The sequence below is a fragment of the Aricia agestis genome, chromosome 6, assembly GCF_905147365.1.
Source record: "Aricia agestis chromosome 6, ilAriAges1.1, whole genome shotgun sequence".
In the NCBI taxonomy this organism is placed as follows: domain Eukaryota; kingdom Metazoa; phylum Arthropoda; class Insecta; order Lepidoptera; family Lycaenidae; genus Aricia; species Aricia agestis.
Genome location: NC_056411.1, coordinates 842,067 through 866,765, shown reverse-complemented (window position 1 = coordinate 866,765; position 24,699 = coordinate 842,067). Strand labels below are relative to the sequence as shown.

The window sequence follows — 24,699 nt, the reverse complement described above, 5'->3', positions numbered from 1 at the left end:
GATCAAACCACTGTCTAATTATGATTCGCGGGCATCGTAGGCTTTTCATGATTCATTTGTGAATATTCAAAATACCGTACGATTATATTTGCGTTGTTTTTCAGCACGTTACGCGTCAATTTCAGAAATTGGAAACGGGTTATGTCACATTCAAGTGAAACAGTGTTATATTATCTACTTATTACTGCCACTACTGTCAGTGTTGACCATTTAGAATCACAACATATTGCTTTGGTGCGTTGCATCGCCAAAACGAAATAACGCCTTGTGTGCCACAGCTGAGTTGCGACACTGTACATTACTGTGACAGAGTAACGCGTCATCACGCAAGGTAGCAATGTCGCTTGGCTGTTACCAGGCTTTTATAATTCAACTAGTGGTGTTACAGTACTTACGTAGCAGGCTCACATACTACCGTATGTGTATTTCAGACGTTAGGCGCGTCGCCTGCACCGTAACCAGTACCAGGTACTGATTAAATCAAACAGTAGGTGGCCATACACGGGACAATTATCGTAACGATTTATCTCCTCGATGTTAAAATCGAACGACAAATTGTACGTGTGTAGCAACATCGCAAACGATTTTACGTTCAAAAGATCGATTGGACTATTTTCTTGACGATCGATCGAAACGATAAATTGTCCCGTGTATGGCAGTGGCACCTTTACACTCCTCCACGTACCAGGGGCCTTAACACGAAACTGTTTTGAGACTCAACCGAACGAATCGGAATGCCGCGTCCTACTCTTACAAACGTGAAATGATGTTAGAGTGGGACACTGCATTTTCTTCCGATTTCGTGGTAGGCCTCCTGGCTCAGATACTCCTGTTATTCCAGTCGCTGGGCGCATCACCGGCGCCGGTGGTGCCGACGCGTCTGCTGGCGGATCCGCTGGAGCTGGAGCGCGGGCTGGCGGAGGCGGGGCACGAGGGGTTCGGCGCGCTGTGCGACCCCCCCGCCCCTGACCTGCCGCAGCCCCCCACCATCATCGAGGAGCGGCTGCACCATCGGGTGAGGAGTTGCGATTGACAGAGTTGATCGATGATGGAGGAATTTTGTGGTTGAAAATAACTTGCATGATGAGGCGAGAAAGATGAATGTTATTGATAAGTAGTATTCAAATTTGGAAATGGCCCCAAATGTATCAAATTTTGGGCCTGTTTCACCACTTCCAGCTTCCTGATAAGTGCCGGATAGGCTATCCACCAATTAACTTGACAGATAGAGTATGGAGAATCTGTCAAATAACTTGCGGATAGCCTATCCGGCACTTTATCAGGAAGTGGTGAAATAGGCCCTTAATATGCACACCACAAAATCCCTTGAAATAAAAGTGTCCGATAAAGATATTTACCAAAGTCCTTGTAACATGTTGTTTGTGAACCTTGACTTTACTCGTGACATACTTACTTTTGTAAGAGCCGAGAAGTTACTCGTGCGTTACGTCTTTAATTCGTAAAAGCTTATGCAGACTTTGATCTTACTCCTTGCTCAGCGACTTTACAGGAGCTATTCAACTTAAGCATTCGTCAAATTGTGTATAGCTCTTTATTATAGCCAATAATTACTGCCATGGAACTTCATCAAAAATGTATCAATATTATGTGCATATTTTTTATTTTTTTTATTAAATAAGTCTCGTAAACCGCAGGAAAATGTTTGACCAAATTTATCTTTTTAAAATAATAAATAACCACATTGACGCCTCACACATTTTGGAATGCATCGATTTTAAAGTACCTAGACCTGGTTCTCGTTCACAAAATATATTTTCCGTTCCTTTATATAAATCAGTTTATACTAGTAACTGTTTTCTAAAACGTAGCGTTAAGACTTACAATGAAGAATTTAAAGACATATTCAATATTAGCCTGCCTATTTATAAGTCAAAATTACAAAACCTGTTAAAAAAATAAGTAATTGTGTATAAATTATAAAAGCATATCTTTCTGTAAAATTAAATTAGTAAAATTTTATGGAACTATTAGTTTTTAAGTAAAAATTGTATTATATTAAGCTAATTAAAAAAAAAAAACGGTTTGTTTCCTAAATAAAGTAAAATAAAATAAAATAAATAAGGGGGTAAATGAGCAAACGGGTCACCTGATGGTAAGCAACTACCGTCGCTCATGAACACTCACAACATCAGAAGAGCTGCAGGTGCGTTGCCGGCCTTTTAAGAGGGTATACGCTCTTTTCTTGAAGGTTTGCAGGTCGTATAGGTCCGGACATACTGTTGGTGACAGTTCGTTCCAGAGTTTTACAGTGCGCGGCAGAAAGTTACGCGAAAAACGCACTGTGGAAGACTGCCACTCATCAAGGTGATGAGGATGGTATGTTTTTCGCGTGGGACGATAGCGAAAAGTTGCAGGTGGTATGATTCCGAACAATTTCTCAGAGCACTCCCCGTGATACAACCAATAGAGGATGCAAAGTGAAGCTACATCTCGGCGTAATTCCAAGGGGTCCAAGCTGTTTGAAACACTATGGCAGTTAACAATTCGAGCGGCCCTTCGTTGGATACGATCCAGAGGGAGCAGTTGGTATTTTGGCGCCCCTGCCCAGAGATGAGAACAATATTCCATATGAGACCGAACCTGCGCCTTGTAGAGTTGTAGGCGTTGGTCCGGACTGAAGTACTGTCTCGCTCTGTTAAGAACACCAAGCTTCTTCGAGGCTAATTTGGCCTTACCCTCTAGAGGATATCGGAACTGGACTTCGCTCGATATGTTGACGCCAAGTATCACAATGCTAGGGGAGATGGTTAAAGATGTGCCCTTGAAACGAGGATATACGACCACTATTTTTGCGTATAGTGAAGCTTACATAAAGTTTTATGTTATGCCGTCCTTATATCTATACCTAAATTCTGTTTGTTCTAAAATTCTTATAAAAATTGCCACATCCTTAAGTCTTACTTATATCTCGTCTTACTATACTATAATCGAGCTAACACATTCGTGCTGAATATAACATGTGGTTAATGCGCAGCCGGTGGCGTCGATAGTGGCGGTGGTGCCGCGCGGCGCCCTGGCGCCCTCCCCGCGCCCGCCGCCGCTTATCGCCGCGCCCGAGCCGCCACCGCCGCAGCCGCCCAGGTAAGCTAAGAGCCAGTCCACACCGCACGTCGCGTCAATGTTGCGTCGACGCAGCGCTGCCGTTGCGTCGTTTTACATACAAATAACCAAGGTGTTCACACGGCGCACAGCAGCCCCCGAGACGAAGCGGGAGGGGGTGTTGACGTTAAGACTATAGTAAAAGGAGGGGAAGTAAGTTATCTTCATACAAAGGCACCGCGCGCGGCTTGTTTGTGTGCGCCATAGTATCAATGCGTCGCCACGTACGGCACACAACAAAATCTCGGCAAGTTTTAGAGACTGGTACCGCCGAGATTTTGTTGTTACTATGTTAAGACTGCTTCGTAATAACTAATAACGCTGCGGTGACGCAGCGCCCGTGTGGCCGGCTATGCGTCAAACGGCAGCGCTGCGTCGACGGAACGCTGACGCAAGGCGCCGTGCGGACTAGTTCTTACGTTTTGTAATGCTAAACTACCGGCCACACCATCGTGAAAACGCTACGATTGGCATTGTCGCGTCACGACTGGCCAAGTAATTCATACTATTACGAATCATTATCGCGAATACGAACGCTCTTCGTGACGCTGTCGGTAAGTATACCTATTGCCGCACATCAAATGTTTGATGATCAAAGGGTTTAATCGCGACAAAGTTCGTGCGGTTAGCTACACGTAGCGCTTTAATTTGTTCATTGTATTTGCAAGACGCCGAGCGGTACGACGACGGAGACATAGTAAAATGAGGGGAAGTAAGTTATCTTCATACAAAGGCACCGCGCGTGGCTTGTATGTGTGCGCCATAGTATAAATGCGTCGCCACGTACGGCACACAACAAAATCTCGGCGGTACCAGCCTAGTAAAACTGGCCGAGATTTTGTTGTGTGCCGTACGTGGCGACGCATTGATACTATGGCGCACACATACAAGCCGCGCGCTGTGCCTTTGTATGAAGATAACTTACTTCCCCTCCTTTTACTATGATGGAGATTTCATTGCGGCAACGCGACGTGAATCTTTGCGCGACAATGTGGCATAAGACACATTCTAGCACCAGTTAAGTCTATCACTTTGCTCAATGCTTTTAGGTCGAAAATCTCAAATTACTGAAGACTTTAGTCAAGAATTTGGTTCGTGTTTCTTGACCATAATTTAGGTCAACCACCACGCCCGCGCTGTAGAACTGAGTTTTGTCTACATTGTAGATGCATTGGTTTCGTAGACTAAAATCATTTTGTAGACGCTACAAGAATACTGACAAGATAGGCCCAAAAGTTTCATTTTCTTTCTCACTTTGTCACGAAACCTTTATCTTATATGAACACGTGAGTTTCTGTTTGTTGTTAAAACTGTATTATTTACTGACTGAAAGTTAAATTATTCTATCTAAAAATACAGCTTATTTTCCAATTATACCAAGTAGAAATTGGTGTTAATAAGTTGAGCTAAGTCTGAAGTTTGGAACACTTTTCACGGGTGCTCAACTAGTGTCGGTTTCACGAGATAATCGCCTTTGAAAGCGACGCTGAAGTAATTACGGCTCTCCCGGGCCGTCACAATTGGATTTGCTCGGAAAAATGTTGCCTTGTATAATGAAAAGTCTTTATTATGTAAACTATTCTTATCATCTCTACTTTCTTCACTTTCACAATTTACTGAGAACTGGGATCATAGCTAAAACTTCAAACTACTGCTCAAATTGTTTTCATTCTGACGTTTTTACTTCTTAAAATACAATTCTTAAATCGAATGTTAAAGTTTAAATTGTATTAAAAAAATTGCTTCATAATGAATACCACGACCAGTATCAGAAAGCTTATATTTGCATGTTTTGTCTCTTTCATTCAGTATGAAGTAAGCAGCAACCAAACTTCCAAAAAGCTATTCTACACTTATTATGTGGATGTTAAACAACTCGCAAAATAAACTAAGATAAGATGACGCTATATCTAATATTTTTTCTAGCTTGTTGCTCAAGGGCTGGTTTATCTATGACTATCATTATTATTAATATTAATAAACTATAAAATCCCATCTGACATTTTATATCACGTCTATTTCGAACAATAAAATAAAGTAAATTCCCTCTACGTAGTGTTGTTTAAAATATATCATAATAAAAAATAGCAGTAATGAAACTGCTTTCAATGAGATTGGCTGGTCGTAAAGGCGGAATGGCGGCCGTTATATTTGCATGCCGTAACCAGGGACTATCTCCATGATTATGGAATTGTCTATGGCTTTATTCTGTTATAGCTATTGTCGATTGTTATTCGTCTATGCGGCTATATAATATTATAATATCTATGATAAATTCTCGAAAACCGTATTATATTTTGCGATAAAAAGTTTTACGCCAATATTAAAAAGCCATGTTTTTTTTCTCTAAGATCTATTCTACCTCTGTACCTCATTGAAATCAATTTCATGCTTAAGATGCGATTGCATAAGATGCGGACCAATTTACTTTCAATATAGTGACTATAACTATAAGTGTCTATAAGTAAGGATAGGTTACCAACCTCTGCACTTATAGTTTTTAAATTGTATCAAATGCCTATATCATCTGTGTGATTATGAGAAATTGTAGTTTATGGATTTATTCATTAAATATTTGGGATTCACAGCTGCTATAGGTAATGTTCGTCTTCCCGGGGGAGGCGACATTAACAAGGGTGGGTAAATTATGCATAGGGCCTGCGTGGGCCGCTATTGTTATATTTAAGTCCGCCCGGACGAGAATTTAAGTTATGTTATTAATATTATAATTTGACAGGTGAAGCTTTTATAATAATATGTTGATTGTTTTTAGGACACGCGAGTGTTCCCCGATGTACGTGCGATATCACGCAAGAATTGTTTGTTTGTGTTCTTTCTATTAGTCTTTAATTATTATGATTCCATTACTCTTTCCTCTTTATTATGATTGTCTTTACGTTAGCGTTTTTTGGCGTGTTATAGCAACATCTCAAACATAATATTATAAATCCAGTACCCTAAAAATTCAGAGCATATAAAACTCGAGTGTTGTCAGTGTATTTTCAGTGATCTGAATTTTTCCTGGCTGGATTCCGTAGTCTCAACTCTCAACCTAAGGCACTGAAACCAACAGTCGGAAATGAGTGTTTTATGGCGCTATGTATAATGTAACCGTAGGCTCTATCGTGTCAACTGTCGTGGCAAACAGCTGTTATAATATGTTACGAAACCTTCCATATGTCACGATATAGCTGTCATATTATGTCTGTCTGACACGACCACAGATTTTAGAAGTAAGAGATATGTTATAGAGCTTGTCACATGTCGCCAAATCCTGCCCATATGGGCACAAATTGTCAGTCGTATGTCAATCACTCCACGGCTTACACGCTTTCACTACGCCGTAAATTACGAACAAAATGCTGACTTGTGCTATAATTACCTACAAAAATTGCAGCGATACTGTGAATTTCAAAAATAGCGGGATCACCTAATCACAGCCAACTGTAATTTATACGACTTTTTATTTAAAAATCAATTATTCTTCACGAAAAATATTCTTTACGAAAAATGTTCCGTGAACTATCAAACTAAGGCACTAGTGATGTGGTGTGATGCAGATTTTGGTATCGATATTTTTATCGACATTTTTTATGCGGTTGCGTTATTATCTACATTATAAAGCTGAAGAGTTTGTTTGTTTGAACGCGCTAATCTCAGGAACTACTAGTCCGATTTGAAATTTTGAAGTATTATTTCAGATTTAGATAGCTCATAGCCAAGAAACAGAGGAAAATGTGGAAAAAACGGGGAAAATTATTTGAAAGGACTTTTTTCACGCACCATCCAGCAATTTTTATGTTGTTTGGCATAAATAAAAAGTAGACCACATGATGTCATAGGGTATTTTTGTGGGCTCATTTGTCTTTGAAATTCCTAATTTACGGGGGTGAAGCCGCGCGGAAGGTCTAAATTTATTTTAAATATGCGTAAGTTTTATTTTATATTCGAAAGAAGTGGTGCTTAATGCTTACTCATATAATAACTTACAATAATTAGTGCATCTTTGAAGAATGATTACCTTCATCGCTTTTAGTCCTATTTCAGTTTTCCCAAAGATGCAAAATTCAAAGAGAAATGTATGAAAAAAAATCGGCCAAGTGCGACTTGGTCTCGCGCATGAAAGGTTCCTTATCATAATAGAGCAAAATTAGGCAAATAATGTGTTTTTGTACGAATCTTTATTTAGTTTATTTTAATTTTATTATTAATTGTTGAAGTATAAATACAATGGAGTATTTTGTACTTTTCAAGTGCCTACCTAGTACCTGTTGCCATTATTGATATCGAGCAAAAAATACCAAAAAAATCACGTTTGTTGTGTGGGAGCCCCTCTTAAATATTAAATTTAATTTGTTTTAGTATCTGTTATTATATCGGTAACAGACATACACAATATGTGAACATTTCAGAAGTGTAGCGGTTATTGAGAAAGAAAAAAAAAATGTCTTTTTCCAACTTAACATCTGGTTATATAATATTATGAATGTTTATCTATTGCCTAGTAACGATTTTGCCAAACAGTTGATTATTTTGCCGAATTGAGTTGGTCCCATAGTAAAAGTTTTTCGTAATCATGGATGATTTCAACCCCTTTCGGCCTTTAAGTTATTTTTGTTAGACTCTGTAATATTAATTATTTATCACTTTCATTCTTTTAATAGTATTTAAATACGTACCAAAATACATCGATATCGTCGTAATAATAATTTATCGACACCGTAGATAGACCGGACATCACTAGACCGTGTACCGTTGACACTATTCTGACAATATAGTGTCATTGAATTCGGCGACATAGGTTTCCATATAAACGGCGCTACATAACACTTCTCCTTATTTCCCTGTTCTGAGGACACGACTCTAGTGGCAAATGATATATCGAAAACTTTCATTTAGAGAGGATGGTATATTCTTATGTCTGTCTGTCCATAGACTGCCCCTGGACATGGCGGTGCGGGGCGGGCGGGGCGGGTCGCCGGAGACGCTGAGCTACGAGGTGGCGCTGAGCAAGGACGCCGCCGGCCTCGGCATCACCGTCGCCGGATACGTCTGCGAGCAAGGTACCACCTAATTATGGTCCGTCCCCAACGGCTTGTGGTTTTGACGTTTAAATTTTTTTTAAACTTACTAAGTTACCAACGTCTAAGCAAAACTCTGGAAATAAAAAAAAATGTGCTACTGTATAACGTCACTTCCGACAAAATGCAAGCCCATCTTCTGATGTGAAATTATTTTCAAGTAATAATAATGTATAACCGACTTAAAAAGAAGGTTATCAGTTCGACGCGTATGTATGCAATATTTCCAGAACTGCCGTACGTTACGTACATTTTAACTGGCAACTAAAGTTTAACTGGCATTGAGAGTCAGTACTCAGTAGTTTAAATTTTGTTGTGTCTAGGAAAACTATTAATTTAATTTATCTTTCACACTCACTACGAAGACTTATTCTCTTTATCTAGGTCGAGCAAAACTTGCCAGAACCTTTTAGTTTTTGCTCGCTAACATTTCATATGAACAATGCTCTGAAGTAACAAATAATTTCAATTTTCCAGAGGAGCTGAGTGGAATCTTCGTGAAAAGTATAAGCGAGGGCAGCTCCGCCGACTTGTGTGGCAAAATACAAGTCAACGACAGGATAGTCGAGGTAAATAATGCCCGATTGCGCACAAAGGGTGTTGCACTATTACGTTTTTTTTTAGATTCTGGTGCTTACTAAGGTCTGGTCGCAAAATTTTTTTTTTTTTTTTTAATGAAATAAGGTGGCAAACGAGCCAACGGGTCACCTGATGGAAAGCAACTTCCGTCGCCCATGGACACTCGCAGCATCAGAAGAGCTGCAGGTGTGTTGCCGGCCTTTGAAGAGGGAATAGGGTAATAGGGGAGGGTAGGGATGGGAAGGGAAGGGAATAGGGTAGGGGATTGGGCCTCCGGTAAACTCACTCACTCGGCGAAACACAGCGCAAGCGCTGTTTCACGCCGGTTTTCTGTGAGAACGTGGTATTTCTCCGGTCGAGCCGGCCCATTCGTGCCGAAGCATGGCACTCCGTATGAAATTAAAAAATCAGTATAAAATTAAAAGAGCAGATAATGACGTAGCGTTCATGCCTTTTTCTTTTTGGCATTAAAGATGTACGCTTGCGCTGTGTTTCGCCGAGTGAGCGAGTTTACCGGAGGCCCAATCCCCTACCCTATTCCCTTCCCTACCCTCCCCTATTCCCTTCCCTTCCCATCCCTACCCTCTCTTTTTACCCTATTTCCTCTTAAAAGGCCGCAACGCACCTGCAGCTCTGCTGATGCTGCGAGTGTCCATGGGCGCCGGAAGTTGTTTCCATAGATAGTAAAAAAAATCATAAAGATAGATAGCAAAAAAAATCAAAAAACGTACACAAAATGCCTGAGACATTTCACAAACAAACCTCGCAAAAAATAGTGAAGCTCGCTCGAAGTCTTGTATCTTTGTCTAGATCTTGTATTTTCATAAAAAAAACATATCTTGTTTCTATAGTAACACCATAGAACAATATGAGAAAAGAGCGATAGGTCAATGTTCACTTCTCTATCATTCGCGATCAGACTATAGCAGATCCTAGATAAAAAAAAAATGCAAACTCTCGAGAAACAATAGCTCTCATTATGGAACTAGAGTCTCAGTCAGAGCACAACAAAATATTTTATCACCTTTATGCAGTCCACAGAATTAAAAATACAAATTCACGAACAAAGCTTCGCACTTTTCGACGCTCAAGTTACTTTTCGTTTGTGAGAAAATTTACTTGAAAGTAGCGAGTAAAATAATAAACCTTATCTTTAGAACGAGGCAATCTTTACACAGTAACAGAGTAAGGTTCGAGTTAACTCGCATTATGTCCCCTGAATCGACAATTACGTACCGTCTGCAAACAAATTGTTACTCTTATTTGCTAAAGTAAACTTTGTACTGAAGGCTTAAGTGTATAAGCTAATTTAAATATACATTTATTTAACAAAGCAAAAGTAAAACGTCTATAATAGGCACTCTACAGTCTTTATAGAATATGTATATTTTACATAACTTTTATTTTTTACGTATTTAGAAAATGTGTTATAAAGAAAATACACATTTGTTAAGTTTTGGATGTTAACGATGGACATACCAATTACCTACTATTTCACCACATATATCAGACACATCGTACCGACAGTTCCCATCTGCAGCAATTATTTATTAGACCATAAATTCCCACTATTAGATGTAGAAAAATAAAAATATAATATTTTAAAATATAGACTTTTCCTCTTTAGTATTGGCGAGTTTTCGCTGAGTGTTGACGTTAGCATAAACCTGGACAAAGGCGCTCGCTGCCAACAATCAGTCCCTCTATTTGAGTACCGTCGGCATCGGCTTGAAATGTTATGAAAAGTTGCGCTTAGTTCGTATTACAACTAGATATACTGATTATGATTATGGACATGTGACCGGTTCGATTGTGGTCCATCGGTGTCCAATCAATCGTATTAAGTTTTAATTACTACTACTGTATAGTAAGAATAAACAGCCGGTAGTATATTTCTAGCTCTGAACTGAAGTTAAGAGCATTTTCATGGGTGTCAACTTAATGGGTAAACAATTTATTATTTTTTTGTCCAAGTAACTGTTAGAAAGGTGTTGTATAAATTGACGAAAAAATTAATAAGTTATGGAGTTTATAGCTTGTGATAGTTTAACAATTCGAGCTAGACGATTATAACCCCCGAAATATTACCCTTTTGAATAACAGCTTGCAGTAAAATATGTCACTTGTAAATGCCAAGCAAAAAGTCGTGACCCATTAACTGCTGTCCTGAAAATAGTAATATTAGGTCGTACAGTTTACTTTTGACGTAGCATGAACTAAATAGAAATCTGACATAAAGTGAGAGAGAGACGCACAATAAAATAACAACTTCAGTGGTCAACATAACATAATGTTATAACAACTTATAACTTATAAGTAATGCATACAAAGTGCGTCTGTCTGTTACCTCTTCACTCTCAAACCTCTGAACCGGCTTGGACAAACTTTCGTATAAATTAAGTTAAGGTCCTGGGAAATGACATTTAGGACAGTTTATTGCGGGAATTTGTACGAACCATATTACGGTGTGATTAACGAACGAAATTGCAGGAAACATTTAGTATAAAATTATATTATAACTCCAAAAAAAAAGAAACTTTGTAAATAAATCTGTTGTTTTGCTGTCGGTACACATCAGGCGTCACGTCTCGACCCCGACGGCGTCCTGCGACGGAATAGTTATGCCGCTGCTGACCTTACTGTTTATTGGACAGAGCTGTTATAACGAGGGAATAAATTAATGCAAGTCCTATTATGCAGATTGTAACTGGGATTACGTTTTAAATAATATTTAGGACGCTAATCGAATTAGAAAATGTTAGATTCAAAACTGTGATGATTACGTCGATTTATATTCCGAACGTAACTAGGATAATATAAGTTTCACCCCTGGATCTATCGAATAGAGAGGGGGTCCCAAACTTATTATGTCTACTGCCCACTTTGAGAACGAATTATTTTTTAAGCCAAAAATTATAACAAATGTAAGGGAATAGACGCATTAAATTTAAAGTGCATCCAGATAAAGTGAAATTACAAATCACCCCCCCCCCCCCCCCCCAAGCATCTACACAACGCCCCCATTTTTATAGGTACGACACCGCCACCCTTTAAGCCTTCAGCACCCACAAGGGGGCGCTATCGGCCACTTTGGGAAAGACTGTAGACTGTAGAGAATAGGATATAATTTAAGTGTTTCTTTGCGCACTTATGATTTAAACTAGTTGCTACCTGTCTGGAAGATTTGATGGGCTTTGGCATAATTGATAAAATATTTTGTATGCAGTGTAAATGTGTTTTGTAACTCAAGAGCGTGTATATTTTTTTTATGTTGTATATTTTAGGTGGACGGAGTGTCGCTACATGGTGTAACAAACCACAGAGCGGTGGCGCTGCTGCGGGACGCCAAGGGACCGATTGTTAGACTGAAAGCGCTTAGGTAATTTAAATTATATAGTTTGGTCGCGGACCATATAGATATAATAATCTATCGATACTTTTCTCTTTCAATCGTTCACGAAAATATCGCGATCCCACCGAGTGCCTTTGTAAATACAGTAGCTTTATTTTGCGCAATTAAAAGACACATGTAGCAATAAGTCAATGCGAATATCGTCGTTTTTACATTTGATTTATTATATGAAACAGGCTGACGGATCGTCGTTGCCATAATTTACTATCTCAAAGCCTAATTTTATGACGTCAACGAGAAGCGAGCCCATGTTCGTGCGTCACATATTCACCATATTATTAGATTATGCCATATTACATTCTAACATCACCTGCAGATACCTCCGTGGTGCGGGGTTTGAGCGGTTACAGCGCGCGCTCGCCGCACAAGATGGCCGCCGCCTGCCCGTCGCCCCGCCCAGTCCGTCCGTCACATCGCTCGCCAGATACAGCTTTAGTGTGGTTAGTATGATGCCTAAATAATGAAATGAGTATTATTTATTACACCAGGCACGTAGAAAAGAGAGAACCAAGAAAAAGATGTAACTTGGTAAAACTAAATTCTTAGACACAGACAAAAACAAAAAGCCCTTTATTTATTAAAAGACTCACACTGTCTTTATGATACACAATTTCTGCTTATATAATGTTTTGTCGTTGTCCGATATGTTAAGAAGTGTTAGACAAGCGTGAAGCATAATAATTACTACATTAAATTTCTGTTATGTACGTTAGTATTTTGGTTTCGGTTCTAATCTCTTGTGTGGATCCTTTTATTAATAAGCAGGAAATGAGATTTTCCGTAGACTTTGAGTCGCTCGCTATTTTCATTTAGACAGCTTAGGAGTAACATAATTTTAGCAAGAAATTTATTGCGACAAAAGATTCGATCCAATCGTGTAATTTTTGATTTTGAAACTTTCTCGGTATTTCAGTACGACGAGTCAACCGTAATCGAGCCGGAGCCGGAGTCGGGTCGTCACGTGTCGCCCACCTCCCCCCGCTCCCCTGCCTCCCCCACCTCGCCCGATGAGGAGATAGTCATAGGCGCGGCGGGTGATGGCGACCGACGCGTGCAGGACAAGTGGCGGGACATACTCGCCGCAGAACCGGACTGGCCCGGACACTGCTTCCAGTACGAGGTTATTGTGAGTATCACGTGTATCGGGACGTAATGTGTACACTGTAGGTACTTCTAGTACGGAATCATTGTTAGTGTCACGTGTATTGGGGCGTACACGCAATGTGAACGCACTTCTAGGACGAGATTATTGAGTTTGACGTCTACGTGTACGTAAACGTACACGCAATCTGGACGCACTTTCAGAAATGTTGCAGTAAAGTTATGCGTACTTATCGTAGTTAGAAGATTATAAAGAAACTTAAAAATAGAAGTGTTATATTATACTGATAAAGGTAAAAATAGTCAGATGCCCATTTTATTTGAATTTATTTATGTCAAGTGCAATTATCCGTTAGGTATATTCCATAGAACAGCGACACACAGCTAATGTGTGTGGTGTTAAGGACATCTCGATAATTTTAAAATATAGGTTGTATTGTTATGGTGTTAGACAGAGACCGATATATGTTTTGACAGGTGGGCACAATAATGAAAGAGAAGGACAGCGGGCTGGGCATCTCGCTGGAGGGCACGGTGCGGGTGGTGGGCGGGCGCGAGGTGGGCGCGCGACACTACATACGGGCCATCGCGCCGCGCTCGCCCGTCGCCAGGCTGGGCCTGTACCGCGTCGGCGACGAGCTGCTGGAGGTGGGTTGTGGCCTAGTGAGGTGCACTATAGGTGTCAGGACTACTCGTACTATGCCTATCCTATTTTATCTATCGCTTGTCTCTTTCACTTACTTAGTTTATTTTTAATTTAACAATAATAATGCGAGTTTTTTAAACACACATATAGGAGACAATGATCTATTTCTTAAATAAATGTTCTCTGCAAAATTTGGGCTCCATTTTTGTGCGCTAAATTACTAAAAGTTACGGATAATCGTGGGCGACGAAGATAACTTTATGCCCCGCATGCAGCGTATGGGCTTATTGAAAGTTACCCGTAAAACTCACTGTTTCCACTCGTAATTTTCCCTAAATCATGATCATTTTCTAATTCTATTTTCTTATTTCCCAGGTAAACGGCTGGCGCGTGTTGGGTGCTCATCACGTGGAGGTGGTGTCGCGGCTGCGCGCGGTCACGTCGCCCGTGTCACTCGTCGTGGTGCGGAAACTGACCGAACCGCTGCCCAATAGTAATTTTGCCAGGGTAACTAGCGACATCCGCTTGTGTTATGAAATAATTGTTGATAAGCCTTCAAAAGTATTGAACCATTTTGAAAATATCTTAACCCTGTAACTAATTAAATTTAATAGCAAATAAATTATACAAGGTCTGCTTGTTTTTATCTGGCACATTATTTATATGACAAAAACAGACGGCGCAAACCATTAATTTCATGCGTAAATATCTTTATTCTTTATAAGTGAACTAAATTATAGGCAGGGAAATAGACCGTGCATGTTTCAAGCAAATATATCTCAGAAACTTCGACAGCGCGATGCAGGATTGTTTTTTTTATGAAATAAGGGGGCAAACGAGCAAACGGGTCACCTGATGGTACCCGTTCAGCAACTTCCGTCGCCCATGGACACTCCCAGCATCAGAAGAGCTGCAGGTGCGTTGCCGGCCTTTTAAGAGGGAATAGGGTAATAGGGGAAGGTAGGGAAGGAAATAGGGGAGGGTAGGGAAGGGAAAAGGGTAGAGGATTGGGCCTCCGGTAAACTCACTGGGCGAAACACAGAGCAAGCGCTGTTTCCGGCCGGTTTTCTGTGAGCCCGTGGTATTTCTCCAGTCGAGCCAGCCCATTCGTGCCGAAGCATTGCTCTCTCACGTAAAATTTGTGCGATTGTGCGCTGTTTTGTCCTCTGTTTATAATATTATGTAATTGACGTTAATTTATTTTCAGAACAGCGTGGTGGGCGGCAGCCTGCAGGAGCTGCTGGCGGCGCCGCAGCGGCTCATCAAGGCCAAGTCCGAGAGCTCCGTCGCGTCGCTGTGCAGCGCCACCACCGTCATGTCCGCGCCGCACGATCATGACGGTGAGAAAGAGAGTGAAATGAAGAGTGGAAGAGAGAGAGAGACTCTAGAAATAACTTTACCTATGGTCCATTCCTAGAAGTCTGCGTAATGCTAAGTACTCACATACGGTTTTGCTCGATAGTTTTACTCGAAATCGAGCAAAAACCACGGTGTGGACCGCAAAACTCACAGCTCGAAGGCTCGCATCGAGCCAGTTTGAAGGCTCGAATCGAGCCGGTTTGACAATTTTTTTGACACTAGTTTTTATCATTCGTAGCTAATTTCCTTTGAACTGGAGTATAAGTATCGAGCAATGCTGAATGTGTGGACGAAAGCCCGAGCCGTGATTTTCACTTTACGTTATTGCTCGATCAAGCATAACCGTATGTGAGTACTTACACTAAAAGTGAATTACGTTAATTTAGTTGTCAAAGTGATAACACGATATTTTGACATACGATCATCAAGTGAGCTTTTTAAGACGGTCATCCCGGTATATGATTTGTAGATTTCATGCGCGTTACATTACGTTTTTTATTTCCTAGGTTATTCGTTCTTTTGGCCGATTTTAAGATATATAAACATATTAATCTTGTAATTCCATATGTGTAATATTTATTGCTATATTTCTTATTTCCTAGGCTATCTATATCTTTTTTAGCCAAGTTTTAGATTTTTAAATTATAATCATCTTAATCTCAGTCTATCTTCCGTTGTAGAGTTCTGCTCAGACGAGCTGGAGCGCGGTCGGTCACGGTCGCTGGAGCCGTTGAGCGGGCTGGCGATGTGGAGCGACCAGGTCGAGTACATACAGCTGCTCAAGGAAGACCGAGGGCTGGGCTTCTCGATATTGGACTATTTGGTAAGTATTGCGCACTTCGACTTTATATTTCTTTATTATTATTTCAAAAATTTGACAGGTAAGTTAAACATTGAATGATGAATTGAGTTGAGAGTTAGGTATTTTTGCAGTCTTTATAAGACATGATTCCCGGATAGACTGTGTGTGCTTGATTATGTATATGTGCCTATGTTTGTATTTATATTATGCTGCGTGTTTTTGAACTTTTGGAGGCAGTTACCTCGGTAATTATATGATTGTGTGTGTGTGTTTACATATTATTAATAATGTGCGTACGGGGGTGCGTGCGTTTGAGCGGGGATGTGTACGTGTATTTACTCTTCACATGTTAATAGGACCCCATGGAAGCGGGCAGCTCTGTGATCGTAGTGCGGTCGGTGGTGCGGGGCGGGGCGGCGGCGGCGCACGGCCGGCTTGCGCCCGGCGATCGCCTCGTCTCCGTCAACGGCGTCGACGTTGCGCGCAGCCCGCTTGCCGTCGCCGTTAACGCTATCAAGAGTGCGCCTAAAGGTATCAATTAATCAATTTCTTTTTATGATATGACAATATAATAATTATTATGATATGATAATATACTTGGTTGGTACATTGAGAGAGGCCTATGTCCAGCAGTGGACGACTATAGGCTGATATGATGATGATGATGAATATACTCTACAAAAAAAAAAACTAAAACACGCAAAAAACAAGCCCTGATCATGTTGACAAAAAAGTGCACTGCCCAGAGTGGTGCTTAGTGTAAGTGTTGTTATTTTTTACTGTGAGAAGGTTAACTGAATTCTTATGGCATCAAAACTTTTCCCTAAACTTGAAACATGTCTTATTCGACGTTAGCTGACGAAATCCCAGGACGACTAATGTCAACCTGGCTTAATAGCTCTTTTTTTTAACCCTCTACAAATATCATTTACTTTCATCTGTCGTTAATAGTAAGGATAGATAAGGAGAATATTAAGGGCCTGTTTCACCGCTTCCTGATAAGGCTATCCACCACCTAATTTGACAGATGAAGTATGGAAAATCTGTCAAATAACCCTATCGGGCACCTTATCAGGAAGAGGTGAAACAGGCCATAATAGTAAGGAAGCACAACATGACGGCCTTGGAAGCTACTTTTCTTAAAACTATTAATTATTACTTATTACAATAAAAATCCTGCTCATATATACGGAACAGATATTACGTATTTTTTGCGTTCACGTTTTCATAAGCTTTAATTATGTGTGTACTACATAACACCTCTGTAATTGTAATCTTATCAGAACACTAAACAAGCACAAATACAAGATATTACAAACCCTAGTACAGGACGATTCTACTCATTACTTCGTATTGATCGTTATATTTAAGATTTTATTTACAAGTCTCGCTTATTTGTCTCGTATATAGTAAAAAACGTAACTTCAGTAACTACCCCCTCACTGGTAAAAATTGTTATACACTAGAAACGCTGTCTTTTTTCCAAGTTAATTAGTAAGGGGGTTAGTGTGTAAACGCCTTTACATAATCTACAATGATTAAATCTAACATTAAGAAAAAGGTCGTTCATATTATGATATTGTGTCTTTTGTTCGTGTTTTAACTGTATTGTGTTATAGATTTGACAACGCATAAACTTATATATTGTTTTTTGAAGTAAAAATTAGTAAAATCTTTTTCGTTGTAATAATATAATCATTAATCTTACTATATTTTGGTGATCAAAGTAACGGATTTTATTGCAAGACCACAAATATTATTATAATAAAAAATGAAGTTTATTTGTGTGTTTTGTGAATTACTTTATAGTAAGTGATTCATAAAAAAATGCTTTTGTTTCAGGGATAGTGACGATCGGTATAACGAAGCCGCTGCCGTGCAGCACAGTAGTGGGCGGTGAGAGGGCAAACGGGCCCAGCGTGCAGAGTAGTCAGGTACGATTTCACCCCCTTTTCAAAAAATTTTGTTCACTGGCGTAAATTTTTCAAAAAACACTTTTATGATGATACAATTTAAAAAAAATCGCGATAATTTTAAGCGGTTAAGTGATTGTACACTGAGGGGAAAAGGACAGTAAGTTGTTTTAGCGCAGTATTGAAGCATGCTTGTCTCGACGTTGTACAGTAAAGGGAGTTGGCGCGGAGTTTTTTTTCTTTTTCTTAGTCTTTGCAATGACGTAGATTTCCCTTTAGTGTACAATATACTTTGCATGCTTTTTTCATTCGGCTTATCGCTTTTGTCAAAATTGAATACGTTGTTAGAGATTGGATTGGATATTTAAAAACTAAATTTTAATTCAAAACAAGTTTGTAGACAACAAACTAAACATTACAGAGGTTTTCTCCTTAAATTTTTAAGTTTTACAATTATATATCACACTTCAGACATGTTTTTTATCGCTTTTTTGCTTTTCATCTCCTCAAAAGTTCACCCCTATTAATTTTTCTCCACCCCTTTCAGCGCTTGGAGTATTTCACGAAGCTGCTGCGTCTGATCATGTCGCTGCACCGTGACATCATGGCGCTGCAGCGCTGCCCGGAGTACCGCGTGCCCAGCATCGCGGCGCAGGTGGTGATGAAATGACACGAGAACACCACACGATACACCGTCAGCCTCGATGTACCACACGCCCGGGTGACCATCTGATGATGATGATGATGATGGATAGTACTATTGATCACAGAAGATTATAATGATGATTGAACCACACGCCCGTTTGACCATCTGATGATGGTACTGATGACCCTTTAACGATGTTAGTGGCGGCCGTAAAGGAAGATCTTCCGACCGAGCGAGATAGCATGCTCGGTCAGGCCGAAGCCCACTGATGTCATTTCAGACGTTGTATATATCTTGCCGTTCCCCGAAACTTCGATAGTGCGATGCAGGATTGTGAGGCTAATTGTTGGTACCGCCACAATCCCTCTAAGATTACCCGTGAAGGTGATGATGATACTGCTGATCACATGAAAGATGATCTGATAGTAATAAACCCACTTTTATAAGAGTACCACTGGGAGTTTAATAATGTCCTCACTCCTCAGCCATGTGACGATACGAAATAGCAGTGACGGTGTGGGTAACGGTTGTGATGATGGTAGAATGATAAAATGACGGTGTATGCTGAGTGGAATTGATGACGTGGGTAGCTTGTATTTTGTATTGAATTTCAAGATGACTGTGACGACGAGTATATTTTGAGCAGATCTAATCTCTACAAGTACATATTCACTTACATAGTATCAGAGAATGTCTAGTCTCTGTTATTATGTATCTACAAAGCATAATATCGTCTCTGAATATTATTTACTTCTTTGAACTGTTTAAAGAGTTGATTCTAGTCTTAGGGTCTGTCCGCACTGCGAAATTTATCCGAACTGCCGATGAAAAAATTATGAATAAATTCGCAGTGCTGACAGGACCTTAAAGTTTATTTAATATTAACTTACCACATATAATTATTATATTAAATATTTGAACAAGAATTTGCTTTAAAGTTTACATATTATTAAGTAATTGAAAGAAATAATTGATTTCGTCCAAATATCGTTGAACTTAGTATATTCAAACTATACTCTATAAGGAAGTTTTATCCTATGAAGGGCATAAGATGCCGACTGCTCAAATGAGTAACTATAAGCAAAAAAACTCTGAATATAAGCAAAAAATAGTAAACGTTTGAACTTTGAAATAAGCGATTCTTAGGATAAGTGTTCACTTGATATACGACAGGACTCAACTCTTAACGTTTTGATCCAATTAGTGTTGGCTGTACTGTCAGTCTGTCTCAAGAATGTCGTGTGACATGTGAACGCTGGCTCTTAAAGCCAAAAGTAGTCGAAATAAGCATGTAAGTCCCAAATTCACAGACCACTGTTAGTTTGATCCTCGTGCGTCAAAACTTAAAGGATCATGTCTTTCATTAGTATAAAGTATGAGATTGATAACAATAATTTTATCAATGATTTAATTTAACAGGTGAGGTGAAATACGTACTTAAAACTATTGTAAATTGTTATCTATACATCTATACATATAAATAAAATTGGAGTGTCTGTTTGTAATATTGAAAGAACCGTTTTTTATTATATGCATATGAATGTATATAGGGTGCATATGTCGTAGGATGATTTGATAAATCCGTGTTTTCGCGAAATCCCTAGAATTTTCGCGAAAATTCTAGGGATTTATCAAATCATCCTACGACACATACACCAAAACAACATTTTTTACAATTTTTGTCTGTATGTCTGTCTGTTTGTTCCGGCTAATCTCTGAAATGGCTGGAGCGATTTTGACGGGGTTTTTTTGGCGCATAGCTGATGTAGTAAGGCATAACTTAGGCTACTTTTTAACCGACTTCCGAAAAGGAGGGGATATATTTTACTTTTTTATATTGGTTCGCGGACAACTCCGTCGTTTGTAGACCGATTTCTAAAATTCTTTTGTTGTTGTATGAGATGTAGCCCGAATTTGGTAACATGATCACAAAAAGTGGTGATCTGATGATGCAACCCATGAGAAATTGACAGGACTCCTTAAAATTTATATGGAAACATATAGTGATTTTACGTTTTTCTGAAAGATTTTAAGCTTAAACTACCAAAAAAAAAAGAATTTGCGCCCAAGTACACCCTGGTTCCGAAGGTGCTGTACAGAACTCTTGAATCCTTATAGATAAATGTTCGGCAATTTTGGCGTTGTTTCAACAACTAAAAGCATATTATTATGTCAATGTGTCAATAATACTAATCATCATCATCACTAAAATTATGCCATGAATTATCACATTATTATCAAAAATCTTGCCTTTGATTATTTTATTGTTCCACCATTTGTTGACTGATTTTTTTCTTTTGTTGCTATTTGGTGTTTACTGTTTATAGAGGTTAAAATTACAATAACCCGAATTTGGTACAATGCTTACGAAAGTGGTGATCTGATACTGAAATTCGTGAGATATAAAGGTAACTCCTGGATATTTTTTAGGACACACATAGAATAGACGCGTCAACTATTACTGTATTTAATCTTCATATTTTTTTACTCCGTAGCATCTAACTTTAGCGCAATTTCTATATTGTGCAATTTACCACTTTTTTGTAGATCTAGATTAAATTAACTAAAAAGTATTAAATAATTCATATTGTGTACTCCATATTTCTGTTCTCAGTCTTCATTATTTTGAAGTCAGTACCAACTACCGTACCGACTTCAAATTATGAAGATTGAGAACAGAAATACTGAGTACAGAATATGAATTATTAATTAATACTTTTTAGTTCATTTAAGAAAATTACTAGAAGACGGTTTCAATTTTTGTTTAAAAATAATAATTTTACTCTTATTCGTTATCCTTAAGATTTTCTATACAGTATTGGCGTTTTTATCTACAACTTTAGGTTCATGAAAAGTGATCAGATCAACTACTTAACAAGATCCCATTTTTACTATTTGGGTAAGGAGGGGGAAAATTTCTCTCTTTTTCATTTTCTTTTTTTTATCATATTTTACTGACGCGGACGAAGTCGCGGGCAACAGCTAGTACTATAATATAAATAAACGCTATCGGTGTCTATTATGTGAAGGTTGTGTCAATGTGTACACTGTCGTCTGTAGCCATGACGTTGTCAATTTACACGTGAATAGTATAATGTAAAGGTGTTACATCGTTGTCAATTATTGTTAGAGCCCACGCAGACTGCAGACTTTTAGTCGGCCGATAGTTTGATCGAAAGCTTAATAATATAATACGAAGTTGTATGAGGGTGCGCACATCGTTTAGATAATGATTAATCATATCGGCCGATTATAATATACCGAAACCCCAATCTGGTCAAACTATCGGCCGACTAAAAGTATGTAGTCTGCGGGGGCTCTTATAGTGTTAAAACGTATAGCTTGTGTTGATGCAATCGTAGTATATAAATTATATTAAGTATATGCTGTACTAACTTAATTTTTGAATGTTTTACTGATAGTAGGGGAGGGGAAGGTGCTTATTTTGTAGTCACTCGAGCGTCATGGAGACCTAGTAGGTTTTTTACATTAGGTAAAACTGATAAAAAAATAATAAGAGCGTTTTTTATTTGAGCGGTGGATTCAGAAACTTCAGCCATTTTAAAGTTTTGAAAAAGAAAATATATCCAGAAAATTGCTTATTTAGGTTAATTATAAATAAATTTTAGACAATAAGGACAAAATAATTTAGTTTAGTGCAAAATAAAATATCTGTGAAGCTTAGTTAGGAAAATATGAAGCTTTATTTTTTTATATTTTAAAATGTCCCTACAGGCTTACCTAACTTTTGAATCGTCAGTGCTTTATATGGAAGCTTCTTTGGGGTATATTAAACATCCCCTATCTTAATCTGACAGATCCGATGACATTTCATTATTTAAAAAAATATTGTTTAACCCACCATGTGAGAAATATGATTTCTATACCATGATAACTAGACACATGTCGGAATCCTATACAAGCTTAATCTGATACGCTCGAGCTTATCCCGAAATCCCCTCTTCCCCTCCCCAACTATGACAAAAATCTTGAGAATCCAAGCGTAAGCTAAAGTTTAATAATATGTCGTTGTTGTCATACAATATCAATTCTACTAAACCATGCTACTGGATTGAGTCTTAAGAGTCCATATACGAAATTTTGCCGATTTCGCTCATTTTACAGACGTGATTTAACAGTTAAAATACAGTATTTCTATAAGTTTTAATGCACAACATGTAAGATCATTTCAATTATAATCTAATGTTGCAGCTAGATTTTTTATTTTTTTTTAAAGTATCTTTAAATAATCCAACTCAAACCCGCGACAGTTTTGTGATTTTTGCTGTAAAAGGTTTAGAATATCACCTGTTTATGGATTGTATTGACGTCTTAACGGTATGAAAAAAATACAATGTACTGTTGAGAAAGTCGTCTATACAATGTTGGAATTACTTTTTACCACTTTCATATAAAAAACGTTTTAAAAACCAGAAAACCTATAACTGCCCGCTAACTTGGCGATCGTCCTTTTTCACCCGGCATATGAAAGACGGGCGTGAGTGTGAAGAGAGCAGTAGAAAAGAGAGTACGGGCTCTTAAGTCCACTGTAAGAGCGAGACAAATGATAGTTTAGAAAAATAAAATATTTAATTCATCAAACGGTCCGCGCGGCTCCTTTTGAATCTTAGGAATCTCCCGCGCTCTGCAAAATAAAAATTTAAGGGACGTACATAAATTATTGTGTGAGATGTTTTTAAGGTTTTTTAAAGATAAATTGAGTGAGACATAAATTGTGTCAGATGTTTTAAGGATTTTTTAAAACAAATCCTTTGTGATTATGATGATATTCGACATTTTCCCATATTCCAATAACACCTTGCGTAATTTATGTATGCCCTCTAAGTACAAAATTATAAAGGCCTGATATATTTGAAATATGTACAGGAAAACAAAAACATATCAAACATTGTTGTGAGTGATAAAAAGCTTGTTAAATTATTAAGAAATGTGATCGATGTGTAGTTTATATGCGGTTGATAGTTTCGATGTTAAAATTGTGGTAAATGTCTATAAAATAAATTAAATATATAAGAAAAATAAATGTTGCTATATAGGTAAATATGTGCAAAAGTTGTCTTCTGTCAAGCTTTTTAAATGAGTTGCAATGTGACAATTTTATTCGGTTATTAGTTATAACCTGAATATGCTGGCTTGTAGCGGTCGGCGCTAGTCGCGTATTTTCTAAATTATTTTAGATACTATATGACAGCCAGATGCCACTCTTAATAACGTAAGAGATAGAAAACGCTGTCTCTACAGACAGCGTTAACTAATTTGCTATTGCACAAAACAATGATGTGTTCTTTTTTTGGAACAGTTCCAATACTGCAATATTTCCACGTTAGAGGTAGCACCAGCATAGACAGTAAACAAAAAGTCGAGAGAGAGTTCGACGTTTGCCAACGTTTCTGTCAATATTATGTTATAATGTGATGATAGCGATTAGCGCCCTCTGATCCGACCTTTGCCTGATACCCTATTGAGCTACATTAGTAAAATATTTCATAGAACTTTCTGAGTGATTGGATCTGAAAAAACAGCGTGTTTTTGACTTAAGAGCTTATATCTAGTCCGTCAAAAAGCTTTAAATGTAAAGTCAAGCGCATAATATACATTGCAAAAAATGTCCAAGAAGTGTAGGTACTTGTTTTTATGTAAATGAATATGTTTGTGATCTCGACTGCTTTATTTGTCAAAACATTCCATTATTGACTGAGTAATATTGTTTGCAAAGAAATTATGCCAAATATATACGTGATGTTGCAAAATGTGACTAGATATTTTGTAAAATAAAATTTTATGAATTATTAAGTGTTTGTTGTGATGTTAGGTATAAAATATAGTTGTATTGTTATATATTATGGTCGATTGGGACCGAATTTTCTATTGTTTATATTATTAAGAAATTAAAATGTTGCTCTTTAAAATTGCTGCCATTTTTTTTTGCTTTAGACATAATATTATCACATAGATCTTATGTATTTGTAAGGACCTAAATCTCGTGAAACGAATCAACTTCAAAGAATTGATGATTTAA

General features: G+C 38.3%; 1 protein-coding gene across 1 annotated transcript in view; it reads left to right on the top strand.

The window, feature by feature from the left end:
* LOC121727564 overlaps positions 1-24,699 on the top strand; it is a 186,466-nt gene that overhangs the window by 57,246 nt on the left and 104,521 nt on the right. Inside the window, exons 5-17 of the mRNA XM_042115452.1 lie at positions 842-1,015; positions 2,996-3,102; positions 8,056-8,183; positions 8,679-8,770; positions 12,065-12,159; positions 12,509-12,632; positions 13,106-13,318; positions 13,771-13,941; positions 14,315-14,446; positions 15,147-15,279; positions 15,979-16,121; positions 16,457-16,631; positions 17,943-18,034. Coding sequence (XP_041971386.1) covers positions 842-1,015; positions 2,996-3,102; positions 8,056-8,183; positions 8,679-8,770; positions 12,065-12,159; positions 12,509-12,632; positions 13,106-13,318; positions 13,771-13,941; positions 14,315-14,446; positions 15,147-15,279; positions 15,979-16,121; positions 16,457-16,631; positions 17,943-18,034 — 1,779 coding nt within the window. The remainder of the gene's footprint in view (positions 1-841; positions 1,016-2,995; positions 3,103-8,055; positions 8,184-8,678; positions 8,771-12,064; positions 12,160-12,508; positions 12,633-13,105; positions 13,319-13,770; positions 13,942-14,314; positions 14,447-15,146; positions 15,280-15,978; positions 16,122-16,456; positions 16,632-17,942; positions 18,035-24,699) is intronic.